Source organism: Cryptomeria japonica, chromosome 3, assembly GCF_030272615.1.
Source record: "Cryptomeria japonica chromosome 3, Sugi_1.0, whole genome shotgun sequence".
Taxonomy (NCBI): Eukaryota; Viridiplantae; Streptophyta; class Pinopsida; order Cupressales; family Cupressaceae; genus Cryptomeria; species Cryptomeria japonica.
The window spans coordinates 395,190,105-395,211,211 of NC_081407.1; the positions used below are offsets into that span (position 1 = coordinate 395,190,105).

General features: G+C 36.8%; 1 protein-coding gene across 1 annotated transcript in view; it reads left to right on the forward strand.

Moving 5' to 3' along the window:
* LOC131047859 (uncharacterized) overlaps positions 1–20,880 on the forward strand; it is a 113,025-nt gene extending 92,145 nt beyond the window's left edge. Inside the window, exons 4-6 of the mRNA XM_057981645.2 lie at positions 8,186–8,309; positions 19,932–20,242; positions 20,368–20,880. Of these exons, the coding sequence (XP_057837628.2) occupies positions 8,186–8,309; positions 19,932–20,242; positions 20,368–20,509 (577 nt within the window). The 3' untranslated portion in view covers positions 20,510–20,880. The remainder of the gene's footprint in view (positions 1–8,185; positions 8,310–19,931; positions 20,243–20,367) is intronic.
* Positions 20,881–21,107: the final 227 nt, after the last annotated feature.

Genomic DNA, 21,107 nt, shown 5'->3' on the forward strand with positions numbered 1-21,107 from the left:
AAGGTGTATTCAATAAAGGGTGCCTGAAACAAGTTTTAAATCTTTAAAAATCTCTAAATTTCTTGAGTTTTTCACTTTCTCGAGTCTAACCGAGTCTGAAGCCGAGTCTGACTCCGAGTCCTGAGTCCGAGTCCGAGCCGAGTCCGAGTCCCGTTTCTTTGGTTTTCGCTCTATGGGAGAAGTCCAAAAAGCTCGCTACATAAGGGGTGCACATGAAGTGAAGTTCGCTCCTCAAGAGAAGCACCTGAAGTGACCCTCTAATTAGCAATCCTTCTTCACTCATGATTGAATTCATGATATCTAGACTTTACAAACTTACTCACTTCACACTTATACAAGGCTATCCACTTGACTCCTAGCTTTTAACCACCTATACCCCTCTAATGCAAAGGCTAATAGCTAAGGATTCTAACGCTACCTAGAAAGCAGAAAAAAAGGGGGTCCCCATTGGCAATGGGGCGATGTGTGAATACCTTATAACAAATCTCGTCCTTTAGGATTGAGGTTCAACCCTCTGGTATTTAAAGGCAAGCCAAAGAGAAGCAAATAGACACCAAACGTACATCTGCTCTCTTTCGTTATGCCCTTGTCTTATATGTTAGGCTTTTTGTAGTTTTCAATTTAGTGACATCTATAATTTAGACACATGTTACACTTAATATTAGTGTTCCATGGCTGTTGGGGATGGGAAGACGGGGGGACGCGGGGATGGGTTTCGGGGATGGGGGGACAAAGGGCCTAAGTTTGGGGACGGCGGCAGGGTGGTGGTGGTGCTGATATAGTTATACATATACCTATAGTACTTGAAAAACTAGTTGTGAAAAGATGTATAACAGTATAAGAACTACATTTCAAATGAAACTATAGGAAATTAGTAAAATTATAAACTACTAAATAGCAAAATTTGTAATATTAAATTTAGATACGAAGATTTCTTGAATGCTAATTGCTAAATAAAATTTGACAAATGAACCTGTCAGATTGGAGATTTCTATTATATCGAAAATATGAATATCTGATGTCATATGAGATATCACGAAGTCTATAAAGATGACTACATGATACATCATTACAATGATTAGCAAATACTAATAGCAATAGCATTACAAAAGACAAAATGCCAAATGTCTAAACTCAAAATGTAGTGAAGGGAGGCCTCTAATCATTTGCAAACTCCTCTTCACTAGAACTGCTGGACTCCCCACGGTCAAGATTTCTCAAGCTCACACCAACCAGCCCTACATCTGAAGTGGTAGGACCATCCTCATCAATTTGTGAAGGCTCCTCTGGCTCTACAACCCATCGTGTCGTTGGACTCTCTTTGTACACAAGTGTCTTGCGGTCCATGAGACGCAAAGCACTATGTATAGCCACGAGCTTCTCTGCTCTCTTAGAGGTAAGTTTGTTCCTCTTAAGCGAGTCGATGAAACTATATGTAGATCAGTTCCTCTTAGCAGCTAAAGAACTGGAAACCTGGGATAGCATACGAATAGCTAGAGTGGTGGTCAGATTTCTGGCCATGACAATTCTATTGAGATTGTTGGATCTGTGTGCACATTGTCATTGTTGTCATTGATGTCAAATCCAGTCATCCGGATTGGTCCGGATGTGGTATATTGAGTAGTTGAGGCAGGTATAGCTTATGATGTTTTCCAGTGATGAAAAATAGGTATACATGTGATGCGGAGCTATAAGGGTTGTATAACTCTCTAGAGTCATTTCCAGAGGTGATCGGAAATCTTATGTCTTGATCATGTTGGTTTATGTTTAAGTCATGGCTACGAGTTCTATATTTTGGAATCAGTGATATTCATATTATGGAGTCATTTTTTGATGATGCTTGGGAATAGTGCTTATGGATCCATTCCTATGGGTTTGACAGATGCTTGTTTTGGTCTCGATATGTGAAGCATGTAGAAAATCAGTGAAGGCTGACTTGGTTATCATATCTTCGATCGAGGCATTTTTGGTAACTTGTTGATTCGAGCAATTATATCTTGGGATAAAGCACTTGTGCTTGGCTGACATATCATCTTGATGATTGTGCTTATCGGTGTGTATATATACACATACAAATGTAGAAGAGATGTATGAGTGTGCGGATGCCGTGTGTATGAGTGAGTACAGTGTTTGAAGTGCAAAGTATAGACAACAAAGCTGTTGGAGCAGAGTCAAAGAGTAGAGTAGTGTTGCAGTGATCCTTTACCAGATCTGTTGCAGTGCATTGATCAGTGTTAGCACAAAGATTTTGCGGATCTTCTATGAGTTGTTGTTTTGTGATCTAAGCTTACATTGGAACTGATTCTATGCATTCGGAGATGCACCTTTCTTCAATTCATCCTTTTCTATTGCAGTGAGCATTCCGGTTGTGAGCTACTTTTGTAATCTTGTAGTGAGCATTCTGACAACAAGCTGCTTTTGTATCTTGGCAGTGAGCCACCCCTGTTGTAAACACCTATATAACTAGCTATATTATCTTGAGAGTTAACCCTCTCTGTGGTTTTTCCCATTTGGGTTTTCCACGTATAAAATACGGTGTTGCTTTTGTGGCTGTGTTTTCATGTCTATTCTGCATTTGGTATTTCATGTCGATGTGTCTAATTGATAAATCTAATATAATAGTAAAAGGTTAAGAAGTTGAGATAAAATTTTATTAACCGGTGGGAATATTGATTCAACAATTGGTATCAGAGCCCTTGGTCCTTTGCTTGAAAGCTTAACCGCTTGAGGGAGATCCTTGTTGGTTGAATCATGGCACCTATGTGTATGATTGAAGAATTTCAGTTGGATGAAGACTTGTAGACAACTCTTGAAGATTTGGAAAGTGTTGAATTAGAGAACGAGGAATTAAAGGAGAATGTGAAGATAGCGAATGAATGTGTGCAGAAGCTGAGAGAGCAAATCTGAAAATTCAAATTGAGGCATAAGGAGGTTAACAATCAGTTGAAGCAGGTGAATGAGATTGTTAAAGACCTGATGCAGAAGATTGAGGAAATAAATAAGATAGAGAAATTTCTGAAAGAGTCAATCAAGCAGAAGATTGAGGAATGTGAGAAGCTAGAGCAGGAAGTGAAGTAGCTGAAGCAAAAAACAAGGTTCTTGATAGCAGTAAGCTCTTGGAAGAATTGATCAACATGCAGAAAGCTAATTTAGACAAGATTGGACTTAGATTTCAGCTCGGTGAATGTTCATATCAGAATGGCAAAGATAAAGGCCAAGAGGTCGAGGTAGAAGCAGAGAAGAAAATAGAAGATACAAGTAAAATCCGGAATCAAAATACTAATGCAAGAAGGCCATTGGTTTGTCAACCTAATGCACAAGGGTACCCATCTTTTAATGGCTATTGTTTTCAATGCAATAAATTTGGTCATAAAGTTGAAAACTGTAGAAGCATTCAGTGTTATAATTGCAAGAGATTTGGTCATAAAGAAAATTATTGTCAAAATCACAATCCGGTTGGAGCAAAAAAGGTACATAATAACTTTCATGGATATTGTCATACTTTCAAAAGTGGGTCCTCCTGTGCCATAGTTTCTATATCCATCTTTGCCGCATCTGAATAGCCTCTAAGAGTGGCAAATTTTGTCCACTCAGTGCGAATTATGCCGACATCTTTAGAATCATACATCTTCTCTATGCACCTAAAGAACCCCGCCTTCACCTCATCATCCTGAATCGGTCTCACTCTACCTGGTCTAGCTTTGTACCACTTAGGATTCAAGGCATAGGCAACCATATGCAAAGGAGTGTTTAGCTTGTCCCATCTGCGTTGAATGATTGGCTGGATGTGCTCATTGTAGAATGCTAGAGTGGGGTCCTTCACTCGCACAACAACCCTCATCTTGTCAAGCATAGAGTCGACACACTCATTCGCCTCTACAAGGTTAGGTGCATCCCCATCCCCATATCTGATGACCTGGAATACTAGAGGAATGATGGAGACGATGTATTTCACATCAGTCCAAAACACATCACTCTTCGCTATCTCCTTCACCTTTCTCCCCTGCTTTGTCTTGGCCTCGAACCACTTATTCCACTCTGTAGTCATAACCATGAGTTGCAATGCCTCTTGCAACCCAATCATTCTCTCCAAGAGAATGAAATAGGATGCATATCTTGTCTCAATTGGTTTCAAGAACTCCTCCTTCGCGAAGGTCCTGAAGAGTGCATGTGAAGTGTGGTGGTTGTAGATAAACATCTGCACATCTCTCGCATCATTAATCACTCCTCTAATCCAGTCAATCTTCCCCATGTCTTTGAGTGCATTGTTTATGGCATGCACACAACATGGGGTCCACCAAATATTTCTATAGGCTGCCTCAATAAGTTTCCCTTTTGCTCTATGCACATGGGTTGCATCTGTCACTACTTGGACCACATTTTGTGGCCCAACCTCCTCAATAGCCTCCCTGAGGACCTCAAACTGAAAATCAACATCTTTGTGGTGCCCTGTACAATCAACTGCTCTAAGGAAGTATGGGCCCTTTGCACATGGGATCATGATGTTGATGAGTGGACGATGGCTAATGCCCGTCCACCATCCATAACTATGCTGCACCTAGAGGCCACCCAACATGCCTTCATCTTCTCCATCAAAATATTGATCTTGGAATAGCTCTTATCGAAGATTGTGGTCCTCAATTTCATCTCACCTAGTGGCACATATGATGGTCCTTCCTTCGCCACCATAGACATCATGTCCCTATAATAAGGAGACCGTGTAACTTGAAATGGGATGCTATTGGCAAAGAACTTGCCAATGGATTCATCTATTTCATCCTTCAGCTGCACATTAAACAAATCAGCTATGGGGTTACTCTGCTTCTTGCGTTTTCCTGTCCCCTTAGCCTCTCGTGATTGGGGCATGGAACTAGAAGTGGAAGTGGATGAAGGTCTAGACATTATTCCTCTTGTTTGCGATGTATGAGGAGAAGTATGTTGCATTTGTTGGCTTTTCTGAAGGGCTGCCCTAGCAGACAAAGTAGTAGGGACTAAAACTTCTCTATCATTTGGAATGCCCCAAATCTTGTTCATCTCAATTCTGTACTCTATATTTTTAGGTTCTGCCAAAAACTTACATGGATCCACACCTTTTCCTTTCCAAAAAAGGAAGTGTGCATTCACCAGTGATGCTACGAAACCATGCCACCCCATAAATGTTGCAGTGCCACTTCCTTGTTGCCCCACATGTATGTGATGTGCCTTGTATTCTTGAAGCAAACTGTCCTAGAGGAGATTTAGGATCATAAGCACCCCTAGCATACTGTGTAAACAACTCTGAAGGGCAACCTGTACTAGCTGTTGCACTTGCCATGGAACTAGATTGGGCTCCAGGATCAACCCCATGGTCACCCCCCTTAGCCTTAGGTTCAAAATCTGAATCATTTTCGCTATGAGAATGGATTTCCATCTCATCCTCACTCATGTCATGGGAGCTCATTGTGTTAGTGACATTGCATTTCACAAAATAAAAATAAAAATAAATTTAGGCTAGTTTAACAAATTGAAATACAAATTTGAAATTTCAATTTTGAAAACAAAATTTATAATTTATAATCTTATATTATTTAAAATTTGATGTTGAATCTTTTGATGTTGAATTTTGCCCTCAAGATTCAATCAAATCTGATTTTGAAATGAATAAAACAAAACACGTGTAAACAAACAAAGAATTGAAAATCAGAAAATAAAACAAACAAAAAACAAGAAAAACCCTACCTTGTGCCTGAAAAATCTCTCCAAAATGTTGTAGAATCCTCTTTCTCCTCTTCTTCTTGCTCCTTCTCACTCCTCTCACACTTGCACTCACTCTTTTCACTCCTTCAATCCGATTTCTCTAAGTTTTTTCTCCTCTTCAGCTTGCTGGAAAAAAAAAATCAGACTTAGAAATGTGAATGAAATCACCAAATTTGGCAGTTTTGTGTTGTATTGGTGAAGGGGTGGGGCCCACATCAAATTAGGGTTACCCCAACCCCCCAAAATAGGTCATTATTTTTAAAAATAAAATTTTAAATGCTTATTTAAGTTCGACGAGAGACTTCTGGACGTCTCCCCGCCCCTTGAGAAACCTTTGGGCATCTCCCAAGGATTCTTGGAGACGCCGAGATGTCTCCCAAGGAGACTTGGAGACGTCTCGGAGTCTCCAAGAATCCTTGGAGATGCAAAGACGTTTCCCCGTCTTCGGCGGAGCATTGGTGGCGGTGGCAGGACGACGAGAGATGCAACGTCCCCGTCTCCCTATCCCGGAATCGTCCCCGTCTCGGAAACACGGGTCTGAGGGGGGGGGGACGCGTTTCCGTAGAACACTGGATAATATATTTCTTCATAGGTTATCAAAATTGCATATTTTTTGCACTATTGGAATAGCTTTTACTGTTATTAAGAATAATATGTGGCAATAATAAATTCCATTACTTTGGTGAATTCTACAAATACTCAGTTGGTGTATATATTGAATAAGTGTCATAATCATTGTGCAGGGTTTGTTGTCATAGTTGGGGAATTTGGATTGAAATTATTGGCTTAGCTTGTACAAATATCATCCAAAATTCTGCCATTGCATTTCCTAGATTAACCTCTTTCAAGATTGTATTTTGTTAATGCGAATTTTCTAACAGGTAGATCACACTCAACAACAACATGTTGAGCATTTGTCTTCCCAAGGCAGTGCATATACACTGGAAAATAACATGGCTGTTTTAAAGATGATAAGATAAAACCAACTCTCTTGTATTTCTTTCAGATTTTTTTGTAGAGACCAACACATTGCCATTGCATCCAGGTTTTTAGGGTATTGAAGTTAATGCTTGTTAATAATATAGATATTCCTTTTAGCTGGATAATGTTGTCCTAAGCAGGGTAATGAGCAGCTTTGCTTGTAGGTATGGTCATTGTAGATTCCCATCACATCCAGTCCTAAACTAATGTTTACGTCACAATACCATTGCAAATGATACTTGTTGCAGAAAATTCAAGTCTGGATTGCTTTGTTATGTTCTTAACATGCCTCTAGTATTTCTTAACATGCTTTGGGTAAACACCCTTGGGGTTGGGGGATGTGTTGCTCTACTACTCTATGTTTAGGGCACAAGAGATGCATAAGAAATAGCAGATGATATACCCAAAATGTTGAGGTTGTTTTGGGGAAAACATCAGGATTCAGGAAAGCCTTGAGGATTTGATGATAACTTTCTACAAATGTCTCTTGTTTTACATCCTTGAAACCAATGGGGAATTCCTAGATGTCCCTTGATACATATGAAAAATAGAATTAAGATGAACTTTCTTGCTTCTTCCACCCCCTGAGCGTTCACAAGTATGTAATTTATTTCCCATTTTATACTTATAGTGAATCCTTGATATATCATTAATTAGAAAAGTTTATTTTACTAATAGAACTTTCTGTCTTAATATATTTTGTGGCTCATGTCCCTTTCATGTCACCTAAAATTTAGGGGTTCCTTGTTGAAACACCTCACATTTCCTAATCCTCAAAACTGTGTTAAATTGTTATTCCTATTCTTGGAGACTTAAAAAATTATATATTAATGTCCATTGATGAATCTATGCTACCTGGAATTTTTGTTGCTAATCCAAATTATTTTTGTATTGGGGGCCTTATCATTTATAATTTCATATAGATAATAAGACTTTTCCTTAAGATGAGCAAATATTTTCCATTGAAGAAGTCATTGGTGTGGTTTTTCATGTACAAAGACAATACAGTTGATGTTTACCATTTCTCTGAATCTACAAGTGTTTTGAATTTTTTCTTTTTTTCCTTTTATTGTCTGCCTTATTTACAAGTATTCTTTACATTGAGACTGGGATATTGTTTTTTTTCTCTTTGTTTTTGTTATGATAGCTGACAACATTGCCAGGCTTAGGCTGGTTCTAGGGATGAATAGACCCTGGCCCTGAACATGTTCTGTTACATGCTCATGTCTGTTTAGTTACAGGTATTCAATATGAAAATTTGAACTTAAGTCACTCTTTTTATGAGTGCATCACTTATCATTATGCCAAAACCCCTCGGACATATTTCATTTTGTCTGTTGTTTCATATTTTGTTTCTTCTAGAGATGTGCAAAATCTTATGATTAATGTGTCATTATGACTTCCTAGTAAAGAACATCACATGCATCAGATTTGTTATGAATATTAACATTAATGTCTTATTGTTCAGTAATCTTGGAACATTGATGGATTATATAAAATCTGAGAAAAGACTTTCTTCTCAACAAACACAGCAGCAATTTGGACGAGTCACACAGACACAACGGCCTATAATTGCACCACACGTTCAACAGGTCAGAGTAGTTAAGAGTTGCCTAATTTCAATACGATTTTGGCTGTTTCAGTATTTTTAGTGTATTCTCTGCTCAAGTTTCTTCCAAAGAAAAACTTTTGCCTTCTAATGTTGCAGAATTTTGATGATAGTTTGCTCAAAGACTGATAAATGTGTCAGATACGTTTGAAAGATTTTTGGATAGAAATTATGTAGGAAAATATTTAAATGATCCGTTATCAAGATGAGGGATAGTTTTTACAAACTGGAGCTTGCTTCTTACATAGATAACTTAGTGTACAACATGAGGTGGGGAAACTGTGACCAGTTGCAAGCAAGTGGTAAATATTTTTAATGTGTCACCAGGCCATCTTTAAGACATTGATGTCAATGAATTTAATATTTAATAATTTTAAATTATACATAAATAATTTATTGCAGGGGTTGGGTCATATGTTAAGTTCATGGATAACGGTCATCATGATTCACTTGTATAAGCCATCATTCTTATTTAGATTATCAGGAGGATGCCTACCAATTCTCAGTAGCTTCTCGTAGCTTCCTCTTCATAAAGTGATTCTTGTCAGCTACGAGTTTTGCCTTGTGCAAATTTTTGAGTTGCTAGAAATGAATGTTTTTCCCACGTCAAGTTTTTGACTTCTTGATTGGTTATTTTTTGAATGGCCCTTGTTAGACAAATGTATGGGTCACCACAAGAGCACAAAATACGATAAATCCCATTACTAGATCTTGGGGCAACCAAACACACAAAGTAATTGTAATTTCGGTAACAAAGTTTATCTTAAGATGAAGGCAAACATTCCTCATTTCATGTCTTGCAACTAAAAGAAAATTAGCTGACAAAGAGGGCTTGAGTCTCATTAAATAATAATTGCATGCATTCAAACTGGATGAAAGGAGACAAATTTTGGTGGATGATTGTGATTGTTCTTAAAAGGAAAAAGGTTTGTCAATACGTTAGCCTATTTTTAAACTTGGAAAATTTTAAACTTTTTGGCCATTGAAAACTTGCGTGCAATAGTTGTCGATTTGAAAGGTCTCCTATAATCCTCAAATGCTAAGTCTCCTGTTCTAAATCGCCTTTGTAAATCAAACGAACACAACATTCATGACAAGGGAGAAATTGGCAAGTTGGAACAAGTCATTAAGTTATTGATCTTGTTTTTGCTTGAAGTCTTCGTCATCAATAACAAAGACAAGTTAGCCAACATTCTGAAGCTTGTAAAAATGTATCCTCATTGGTCATTGTGCTAAGTTGTCAAAATGGCTAAAGTAGTTATTATAACTACCTATTCTACAAAGGAGATGTCATGATCGCAGGAAAAATGAATTCAGTGAAAAGGCTTAGAAACTTGAGGCGAATAGAAGTGGCAGGTCTAAAGCCAAATTCCACAACTTTCACTAGCTTCCTTCCCGCTTGTGCCAAAATGGGAACTCTGGGACAACAAAAAGATGTTCATCAAATCATGATAGTGGGAGATTTCTTGTCAGATATTGTAGTTGGAAAAGCTCTATTTAACATGCATGCAAAATGTGGAATCATATACATGGACAAGTAGTGAGAGGTGGTCAACTTCAATCAGCCTATTGCTGAGTTGAATCAAGAATAAAAGAAGCCAATTCAATCATCTAACAAGCATACATGAAACTACCTATGTGGAAGATTTCGGCAATAGAAGGATACATTGACAAGTTAGAGTGAAGGATGAAGGGGCCCATAGGTATTTGCGGTGAGTTAGCAAGTTGATTCTATTTGTATCCATCGGCTATCTGGATAAACTTATTAAGTTGTTCAAAATGTCAAGAAGGAGAATAATAAGTTGATACAAACTGGTGTTTTGCTCAAGACACAAAAGTTACCGATAAAACTTCAAAACAACTTCTGAAGACCGATGAAGACATGACTATTCGTGGTTTGGCAAAGTTGGTAAGTTGGTTTAAGTTATGTCGGCCAAGTCGGATTCTTTCAAAACTTAATCAAGTTGCTGAATTCATAAAGGCCATGGAATGAGGAAATTTGTTGGTTTGTTCAAACACTTTCGAGTGAGAAAGTTATCATCGACAAGTTTAGAAAGAGGCCGACATACTTGCATGCGGCATATTTCACTCATCAATCAGGAACTTTCCCAAGTTTGTAAAGTAGCCGAAAGCTCATTTCATTAACAGTTGTTTCAGCTTCCAAAGAAACCGATGAAGTAGTTAGTTATCATAACTACCTTGTGATAACTACAAATCAACTCAGTATGCCTCTACACGATATGTATAGAATGAATTTTGTGAATGCAATGGATGAATTACAGTGATTGCAAAAGAATGTATTTGTTGAAAAGGCCATGGAAACATTCGAATAAATGCAATTTGCAAAAGTAAAGCTGCATTCCCCAACTATTTCCCAGAGTTCTTCATGTCTTCACAACATGTATGGTTTTGTGCTAGAGCATCTTCGTTGGCAAAATTTTGTTAAACATTAAAGTTAGAAATGCTCTGAGTAGACATGAATACAAAATGTGAAAACAAGTCAAGGAGGTCGAATTATTTATCGAAATTACCTAAAGAGACATTATCTCATCCAAAGGAGATAATTACAAGCGCACTGGTAGACATACATGTCAAACATGGAATCTAAGTCGAGGCAGGAGAAATGTTTGATAAAATGCATCAAAGAGATGTCATCGAATGGAATACAGTGCTAAAATGTTTGCAGAGAATGTACCAAATGAAATCATTGAAAAGCATTATAATCTTTTTCTTTTTTTAGCAAATGCAAGTTACAAGTGCAAAGTTACGACTGTCGTGTTAGACATGTTTGCAATATGTGAAAGTGAAATCAAGGCACGGTGAAATGTTTGACAAATGCCTCCAAAAGATGTCATCTCGAGAAATGAAATTGATGATAGCAGGATAGACACAAAGCCAAATCCGTGTTGCAACCGCCCTTCATATGCGGGTTTCATGTCGTAGTGATTGTTGGATGTGTGTAACAGATTGAAGCGGTTTGTAGAGATGTTGCATGCAAAATGTTGGATTACAAACCAACACATACTTTGACAGAATGCCTCAAGAAGGTGTCATTTCATGGAGCAAAATGAAATGATAGCAGGTTTCACACAAAAGACATGTTAGAATGAATTTGAAAGCTTTTGAGAAGATATGTCATAAAGGCCCAAAGTCAATTTCTAGAACCTTGCCAATGTGGAGATGAAGAGAAGTGCAAGAAGTATTGACAGAATGCGTCAAAGAAATATCACACCAAAACACAGAGCATCATCTTTAAAAATAAAGGCAACAGGGGTACCATTGTGGGAGATGATTCCAATGAACATTTTTTTTTTAAAGGCACAAAATGGCTCAAAAATGCTCTCAATAGTAATTATGGACATGCTACTCAAGGTGCTATGTGAACAAGAATACAATCATGATTGTTTGTCCTTGCGGTATTGTTAATCCTATTGATGAGATTGGTGATCTTATGATTCAATATTCAATACATTATTAGCTCAAATGAATGACATTTCAATGTGCTTTATGGTACACTTAAGGAGCATATCGCTTGAGAGTCTTGCTACAAGAATGTTGTGATCAAAAAGATATCGCCAGGACAAACAATGTATAGATGTACATATAAATTTATCATTTATAGAAGACATTCAACTCCTCACTTAATGTCATGTCAAGACTGTTATGGGGAAATGTGAACAAAATATGCAATATTTTGAAATAAAGTTAGTCACATTGATGCAAGACTCCTTGGTTTCTTGAAGAAGGTGTATTCATGGAAGTGAAAGATGCTTAATGGAATAGTTGAAGCACATATGTACTTGAAGAAAATTTGTTGGCGAAAACTACTTCTTTATGCCAATAACGATGACTAGATGATGAGATGGTCACATAAATCAATGAAGATGAAAATGGATAAATACCTCACATTGGTCCTAGCTTGAAAGATTTAAGTTTCAAGTTGTTTTGTTGTAAAAGTGCCTATGCATCCAGTGTAACACAACTTAGAATTTGAACCTTACCTTTGTAAAAGTTAGTTATCCTAACTTGTTTCCAAAATGTAGTTACTAGAAGTAGTCACTTAGGTAGTTATCCTAAGTGGATTGGCTTAGGTAGTTATTTTAAGAGATTCTCCTAATTAGTTGTGAGGTAGCTATTTTAAGTGCCAAAGTTGGGTTGTTACTCTAAGTAACTGTTTTTCTAAAAAGAAAGTTAGTTGTTTCAAGTTGGTGCACTTAAAGAGTTAGTTATTCTAAGTAGTTATAAAAGTGGTTAAGGTAGTTACCTTAAGGGGTTACTAGCCTCACTTATATATACTTCTTGGTAATTCAATTTTGAAGGGGGGGAGACTCTTACAGAAGGGAAGATGCTGGAGAACTTTTGGTTTTTACATTTTTGCACACAATGCTTTTGAACTTGTATATTTTCAAGAGAACAATGAAGAATGCATGGAGTTTGTATGTCTTGAATGTATTCATAATTTATTATTACTAATTTCTTGTATGTTAAATTAGTAATCCATTTTGTGTATTGGTGCAATCCATTGGTTTTCAATTCCAAAATATATGCATTTTGATGAAACACATCATTTCCTGGTATCTTGAAATGTGTGTGTTAGTACAACTTATTTCTTCGTATGTTGAGGTTTGTTGTCTTTCTTTCATCAACATCACATATCTAAAACATATCTCATGCTTAAAACCCTTTTGTAATTGTTATTCATTGTGAATCTCAAATGGTATTCGTATGTCTGTCATTAGAGTTTTTGTTATTCACCTTTCTTTAGTTTAGTTTTGTCTCCTTTTTGCACTTTCAGGTAAAAAGTACATAAAAATCCTAAAAACCCCCATCATACGAGGGAGCTGCCCCTCTAAAACGCAGAGGAAGATTGCAGTTTGATTGCAATCTCTCCAACTGTTGGAACGGTTGTCACTGCTCTTCGGGCGAACAGGGTCAATTTTGAAGGAGAATTCACAATGACAAATCTGTTTACCAACACAATACAAACATCTACAAGAGATGAGTATGAAATTGGGAATGGTGATTTTGAGATTCAATTGGTAGATTAAAATCAATTCCGGATGGTTGAAAGTGATGTGGCTGGTAGCTTAGCAGTGGACGATGTAAAATCATAGAGATTGTAGCATAAGAGTTAATTCACTTCTGTGTCATATTGCCTCTCTTATCCTTCACTTCCACTTTTTATCCACGGGAAAGCCTATGTGAATCTTCCATTCAAGCCAAGTTTTGAGTGAGATTCAAAGTAGATACCCTTTGGGAAGGTCATGGCCTCCTCTAATTACCTTGAGCACACTTTTAACTTTCAACCTTCAAAGCGTTTACCTCCCTAGATACCAATTTGATCTGTAGATGATTAGTAAAAGGATCAATCAACTTAATTGAAAAAGTGGAAAACTTTGAAGACACATGAAGTAGGTTTCAAGCATTAGAAGTTGAAAATTTTGAGAGAAATGAAGTATTTTTGGCTTTTGTGCAAAACATCAATTTTAGATAGGTAGCAGTTTGTAATTGTTGGGGTAGTTTAGTCCAAGAAGTGATGATTACATGACTATTGAAAAGAGATGGCTTTGTCAAGCAACAACTCTATATTCGTTGGGGCAATTTGTCATTGTTGAGAAGTGCGATAGAAATAATAGAAGCCCATGAATGCTTCAAATTCCTCTTCCAGTTGGTTTCTAGAGACTCTTGGGATCCCTAACATAACTGGTCTGGCCTGTATTCATGGCCTAATCTTCCTCTGAACTTAGATAACTCATACCTCCCAATGTTTTGTTATCCTTTTTTCTCTCTTCTTTCTTTTGAGCATAATATGCAAGGAAAGTTTTTGCCTCTCACTCAACCTCTTGAAGCAACTGTGTATAGGGCACAATGTCTTACCAAGCAATTTGTGTAAGGTGATATTTGAGGCAATTCTTGCATCCTCTAATATCCATCTCACACTGGTTGCAAATTAACATTCCTAGCTCTATCCACGTCTCATGTTTGCATGTAGGTCCTCTAGGCTTGTCACCAACTCTCATACTTGTGGATGCCATTTTGTTTTTGGAAAATGGAAATAAAATTTAGAAAAGTGAAAAATTAGAGAAATCAAATAAAAGACTAGTTGGTGCTACAAACTAACTCAAAATAAAAAATAAAATAGTAAATAACTAAATTCTAGCACTAGACATTTAGAATGAAGGCACCAAAACCTAAGTTGTTGGTTCTAGTGGGGATGGATATGGGTTTGGTGTTCGGGTACAGCAGAAAAATATTTATTTTCTTTGGGTATGTACATGTGGTTGCATATAGATATATATATATATATATAATTTCAAAATATAAAAATAGTGATACTCATAATTGTCTATAAGCAAAATGTTTAAATACTTAATAATTTTCACAAAGAACCTTGATAGGCTGGTTGGAAAAAGAAGAAATAGCCAAATTAGGAATGGAGATAGTAAATTTATTTAGTGAATTATCATTCCTTTTCAAAAGAATGGTCTGCAGTTGCCCTTAAGAGATTTGAACAGTTGTCGCTGTCATATTGTTTGGCTCTTAAGTTTTCTTTGCTTTAGCTTTCCTCTTCCAAATCGACAGCCTATTTTGGAGTTATTTGTCAACTTTGAGTACTTTGTTTGTAGCAGTTGTAGGATTCAGACCATTCATTGTCGTTTTGTTCTTCCTATCCTTCATCTTTGGTATGACTTCAAGGGAGTAGTGCTTACATATTGTAATGTCCCTTCCTTAGACAGTCTAGTTGTCAGCATGGGTTAGCCTATAATCAAGGTTCCCGTGGGCTAACGTGGTAGATAGGGAGGCCATTTGGGGGTTTGGTGACCTTTTGAGGAGTATTGGAGATGTTTTGGGTGTTATGGGACAATTTCCTTATTTTTTAGGAGACTTCTAGTTGACTGTTTGACCACCGGAGGGCTGAGGAGCATAGCAGAGTGGCTTAGGAGTGTTTATCATCGACTTGAGACAATCTCCTAATTTTTAGGAGCATCCCTACTTTTTAGGAGACTGCCAATTGCACTGCCACATCCAGTCATCATCCTTGGACATGAGACAGCATTCAGTTTTCAGTTTGGAGTCCAGGTGATAGATTTATGAATAAATCTGGATTAAATAAATTATTGTCTAAAGTTTGATTTAAATAAAATTAAAGTGATTTAATTAAGTTACTTTATATTATAATAAATTATAATAAAGGGGCCCCCCTTGTGCCATGATGCCTAGGAGACATGAGTTAAGTTGTTTTTAAAAACAACTTAATTCTTTTAATAAAGGGAGTTTAAGGGGCTCATCTTGAGGGAGACATAAGGGGATGAAATAGAGTTAATAAGAGGATGAAATAAAGTTTAATAAAGTTTATTTAAATAAAGTCTTGCAACCCTAAAATTGAATTAGGGTTTGGAGTTGTTAAAAGACACGAGGAGGCTTCATTCTTTCATCTTTCAATCATTTTTACAATCAGCTTTTTGGGAATTGTGCTCTGCAACACATTTCAGCAGCATAGTAGCTTTGAGGAATGAAAACTCCTTGAAGATAGGTGGATTTGGACGATACCCCAATTCACAGAATGGAGGGATTCATTTAGAATTCCTAATTGTGTTTCAATCCAGTCTTATTCAGTAGTTTCAAAGAATTATTTGCAGATTGGAGAGGGTTTGGGGACTTTAGAAGGCAGCCATACCTTCATTTGCAGCAGCCGTACAACTTCCACAGGCAGCCATACCATTTGCAGCTTCACCAGTTTGCTACACTTGTTCGATTCAGCCTGTTGAGGGTTTAGATTTCATGGATTCTAATCAGAAACACTACACATCAGTATTTCAATAAATTCAGCAGGTGATAGGATCACATTTATCATTCATTCATTGAATTTGATAGTAGATGGAATAATCTTGCCTGGGTGCCAGGCGTGGAATTTAGTAATTCTCCAAGAATTGTTTTTGGTAATTATTGTTAGGACAAATAAAGCTCATTGGAGCCACTTCCAGCATTTGGGTGTCCTTAGATTGTATTCTGCTTCAGTTTCTTTAATAAAACGCATTCTAGGCATGGTGTAGGACTCCTGGTATGCAATTCTTTGTCCTGGTGAAATAGATTCCTCAATTCTGAAATTATCATTTTGCTGCTCCAAAATTCAGAATTCTGAGTTTTATTATCAGTCAATTATATTTTAGTATTTGAAGTTGAAAAGTATTATATATCTGGTGTATAATTCAAGTCCAAGAGCTGTTCAATCATTGGCATCCTAAAACGCATCAACACCACTTGAAAACTATCCTAAAACCTCAAACCAACAGCATTAAAATTCAGAAAAATTGTATCAAAATTGGCTGGGGATCTTTCACATATGGACACTTGCACTTGCAATGACATTGCAAATTTTATAGCCATAGTCTTTTGCTTTCCCTTAAGCTCCTTGTTATTGTAATTTATGTGTCTAGCACCAAAAAATTTAAATTAAGTAAAATCCTAAATTGAGGCTGTTCAGGAAATTTGCAAAGACACTATCTTTAACCCAAATACTTTGTTAGGAATGTATTAATGTCATGAACATTTCCCTTTGTATGCTGTTTGGTCTGCATTGTTAGTCCTTTTGGGGGTGTTTAAGACAGGGTCGACACTTGTTTGCAGATTTATAGTCATGCTGGACTATGTAAATGAGGATGCCATGTTCATTTGCGCTTATAAGGACCATGGTTAGACAGGTACATGTCCCTTCTCCCTCCGTAATGCCCCAAACCTCATATCGTTGTCCCCTACGGTGTGTCCTTGGGACATGAGGACTACACTGAGCATTCCTTGGCCACTCCCAAAGCCCATGGATTTTGGGGAGGCATCCTCAAAACGCATCTTGACGAGGTCCTATGTCTCAGGCACATCTGGCCATCCCTGGGATGATTGTGGACACCCCTTGACTGTCCCACGGACATCTGGGCATCCTCCTATTTCTGCATTTAAAAAAACAGTAAAATTTTTTTTAATAAAGAAAGAGAAAAGGGTGCGGGAGCCCTTGCAGGGACCCATAAGGTCACCTGTACTGCTCATTAAACTCAAATCCTCCCTATATCTGACCCATCCATCCTTTTGCAACTCACAATTACCACAATTCAATTTGCATTTTACACTTGCAGCTGCAGAAAGGGAAAGGAAATAATATGATGCATAGCTTGAGGAGGTCAGTTGTTGACAGTTGAATATTTTTTAATCTATAATCTTACCGCTATGCCTATTGTTGGACATCTTGTCATTTTGTAGCCTCTGGGCCTTTTGTTGTTCTGAAAACAGTGAAATTTAACATTTTATTGTTGCCATGCTTGGATCAGTGAATGTTGGATCTTGAATTTGATACATCATGTGAATGTCTAAACTTGAATCTTGATGTCATGTAAAACTAAACTTATTAATGAATGTGTGTACAGTGTATGTACACGCCGTTTCTTTCTGTCCCCCAAAAATGGTGTCCTGGACTGCTGTACCCAAAATGCATTCTGCCACCCCTTACCATCCCCATCCAAAAAGCCTATGTTATTAGTTTCTTGGCCTGGAGACCCCGATATAGGTCTGTTTTGAATCTAGTCTAGATTCCATGTTGGATTGACTGTGGAGATGCTTGGACAGAACTAGTGGGATTTTATAAAAAATATTGAGAATTGTTGTATGAACTTTTTGTCCTTTATTGGATGTATTTTGGGATGTTGATGTGGAGGGGGTGACTTAGCGTTATACTCATTTTTTGTCACATAAATAGCCAAAAGGGTCTATGTGTGTCTTATATGGGCATTTGAAAAGTCATAGAGTTAAAGGTGTCCTGTTGTGAACAAAAGTGATTTATGAATCCAGCCATGGGGCAAGGATTAGGGAGTTTGGAAATAGGGGTTCATGTCTATTTTAGTTCGTTTTAACTTTCTTGTGATAGGAGGAAGGAAGCGCATAATTAGATTGCCTTTTCATAAGAAAACTAAATACCCCATTAAGACCATCTTTTCCTTTTATTTTATAAAGGAACGAACGAAACAAATAATTTTTGAATTATAATTGATTGCTACAGCCATTTTCTAATAGCATAATTTTTTTGATTCCCTGTGGGTATTTGTTATAGCTGCACTCCAGCATTGGTATACCTGAGTTTTAGAGCTGTTTGGTATTCTGTATCATAACCTGTCAACACCTACGCCCTCAATGCTATGTAACCTTGGTTAATACGATATAACTTCTTTCCTCATTTTCATACAAAAGATAGAAATGAGGGGGCATCAAGTGAGACAAATGAGAATAATAGGACTTCTGGCATAAATTTACCTTAGACTTGAACTTGTTAACTCATTTCTGGCAAAGGTCATTTGGGTAATTGAGAGGAGGATTCTTCAATAAAAGAAATTCAATTTTTTGGTTCTTGTCTGGATTTTTCTTCTGCATATATTTGTTGTTGATTTTGCAGCTTTAATTTGGTAGATTGAAAAGTGGTTAATTCTAATATAGAGGAACAATAATTAAAGAGATGATCAAGATCATGCATATCAACTTGTTTGAACATGTGCAACTTGATATCCCAGCTAAGTATGAATCTAGCTTTATTTTTGGGTTCTATGGTAGTCATTATCCCATTTAATACTAATTATTGACTTGAATTTGGTTCCATTATATATGATTGTATTTATTTATATATTTCAAAATCTCTATTTATGATATATCTTTGTATGGTAGAACCTTGAATGTTTGTCAATGCTGATCAATTTGCCAACTAGTCATATTTCTGGTAACATTGTCTGTTAAGAAATACAGTTTGTCTTTTTTTTTTCACCATTTGTCTACCTTTGGGCTTATTTATCTCAAGATATACAGGTATATCTGGACAGCTTTTCTTCAAAAGCAAGTTGACACTTTTTGCATCCCCTTTTTACTGCATTGGTACTTGTCATCCAGAATATTTGAACTCTTTCAATTACCTTAGCTTTTGATGCCCTTGCCTACATGCCAAGGCAACAGATTTATAGGTTTTTTCGAAAGCTTTCCACTTGCCACAACCCCTAATGATGATTATGGTAAAAATAGATCAATTAATTTACCCGTGGTCGTGCAGTTAAGCTCTTTATTTAATGGCCAATTTTCAGTTTCTCATCTGCACAAGAATAATGTCAAATGATGGATATAACTAAATAAATTTAGCCAGGATGCAAGCCATCTTTAGGGGTGCTTTTTGGTTCTCATTTAAGATGTGATGTCTTTTAACTTGTTGAAGTCCATATTCCATGCACATTTTGCTCTTTCTGCTAGATTCCTGATTATGTAATCCATTATCTTTAATCACTAGAATGACATTACTGGTTAGGTTGTTTCCATTTTTCTTTTGTTTCGACATATTGAGGTATCTAGCATGCTTTTCTTCAAGGACAACTTGCGTACAATGTCAGGATTGAAGCCTTGAGGCATTTCTGAGAGCTTGTGATGGGATCAGAGGACATGGTTTTCTTGCTTCTCTTGGAATATTTCTATGATAATGCAAGCTCAGCAAGCAATCTTTTAGATAGTGGTGTTTATTACCTGCTTATGCTGTTGTGAATCTCAATACATATCTTAACTCAAGTGAGACCTCTGAAATATACAACAGTTGCAGAGACAACTATCTCAGCAAAATATGACACAGACAACCCAGCAGTTGAGACGCAAACAAGTTTTAACGTCTCACAGCTTTGCAAGAAAGTTGGAGAAAGACAGGACTATAGGTGATGTCAAATTGGAAACTTCCAATGATTCTGGAGCAGATTGCAAAGTGGGAGCTCCACTAGTTTCACAGCATCATGCACAATGGCAACAGCAACAGCAACAGCAACAACAATCAGTTCAAGTGTCTCACCATTCCCAATCTCTGCCACAATTTAAGCAGCATTCTTCACTGCAACTTGCTCAAATTCCGCAACAGTAAGGATACTAGATTTAAAATTATCATTGATGTGGCTCTATATGATTTCCTTGCTTTCAAAGTCTGTTAGCAGAAGAAGACATGCAGACCAAGCTGAATGCACCATTGTTCTGATTGTATGCAGGGTATTTTCACGGGACATTGTTCAAATGAGGTCACAACCTGTGAAGGTTGAAGGCTTTCAAGAATTGATGGGAGGTGAAGTAAATGTGAAAGAAACTGATGATGAAATAGGGCGCACATTGATTTCTCCAAGAAAATTATAAAGATCTGTATTTTCTGATGCTAGTGATTTACATTATGTTGTAGAACTGTATATAAGTAGTCTGTATCTTAAGCAATCCAGTGCTTCCCTTCTATGTGGAATCTATTGATTTTTTCGCTAAATTATGGTAATGATGTTAAATTTTACACTTTACCATCTACATAAATTTCTATTTTAATGGGAAATTTAGGTAACTGGAACAGTTCAATAGCCAATCATACAACATTGAATGGCAGCAGTAGATGTTTAGTTGTGCTATCCTATTGTGACTTGCTAAAGATGTAGAGGCAGTGCCTCCCATATTATCAACAACTCGTACAATTGTGATTTTTATTTTATATAGTGATATTATTGTGGCATCTCTTAACATCATATATTGGTGTTCTTTTATTTTTTTTTAAATTCTTGGGGAATTCATTACTTATCAACTACATGTGCTTCTAAATCTGTCACAACCCATAATTATGCTTATTTTAATATAAAAAATTTAATTGATTTTGTATTATTTAATAATTGTAAATCCAATCTTTATTTCGTATTTTTGATGGGGTGAATTAAGGTTATTGCATTAATGATGTAATGATGGCTTTGCCTTCAAA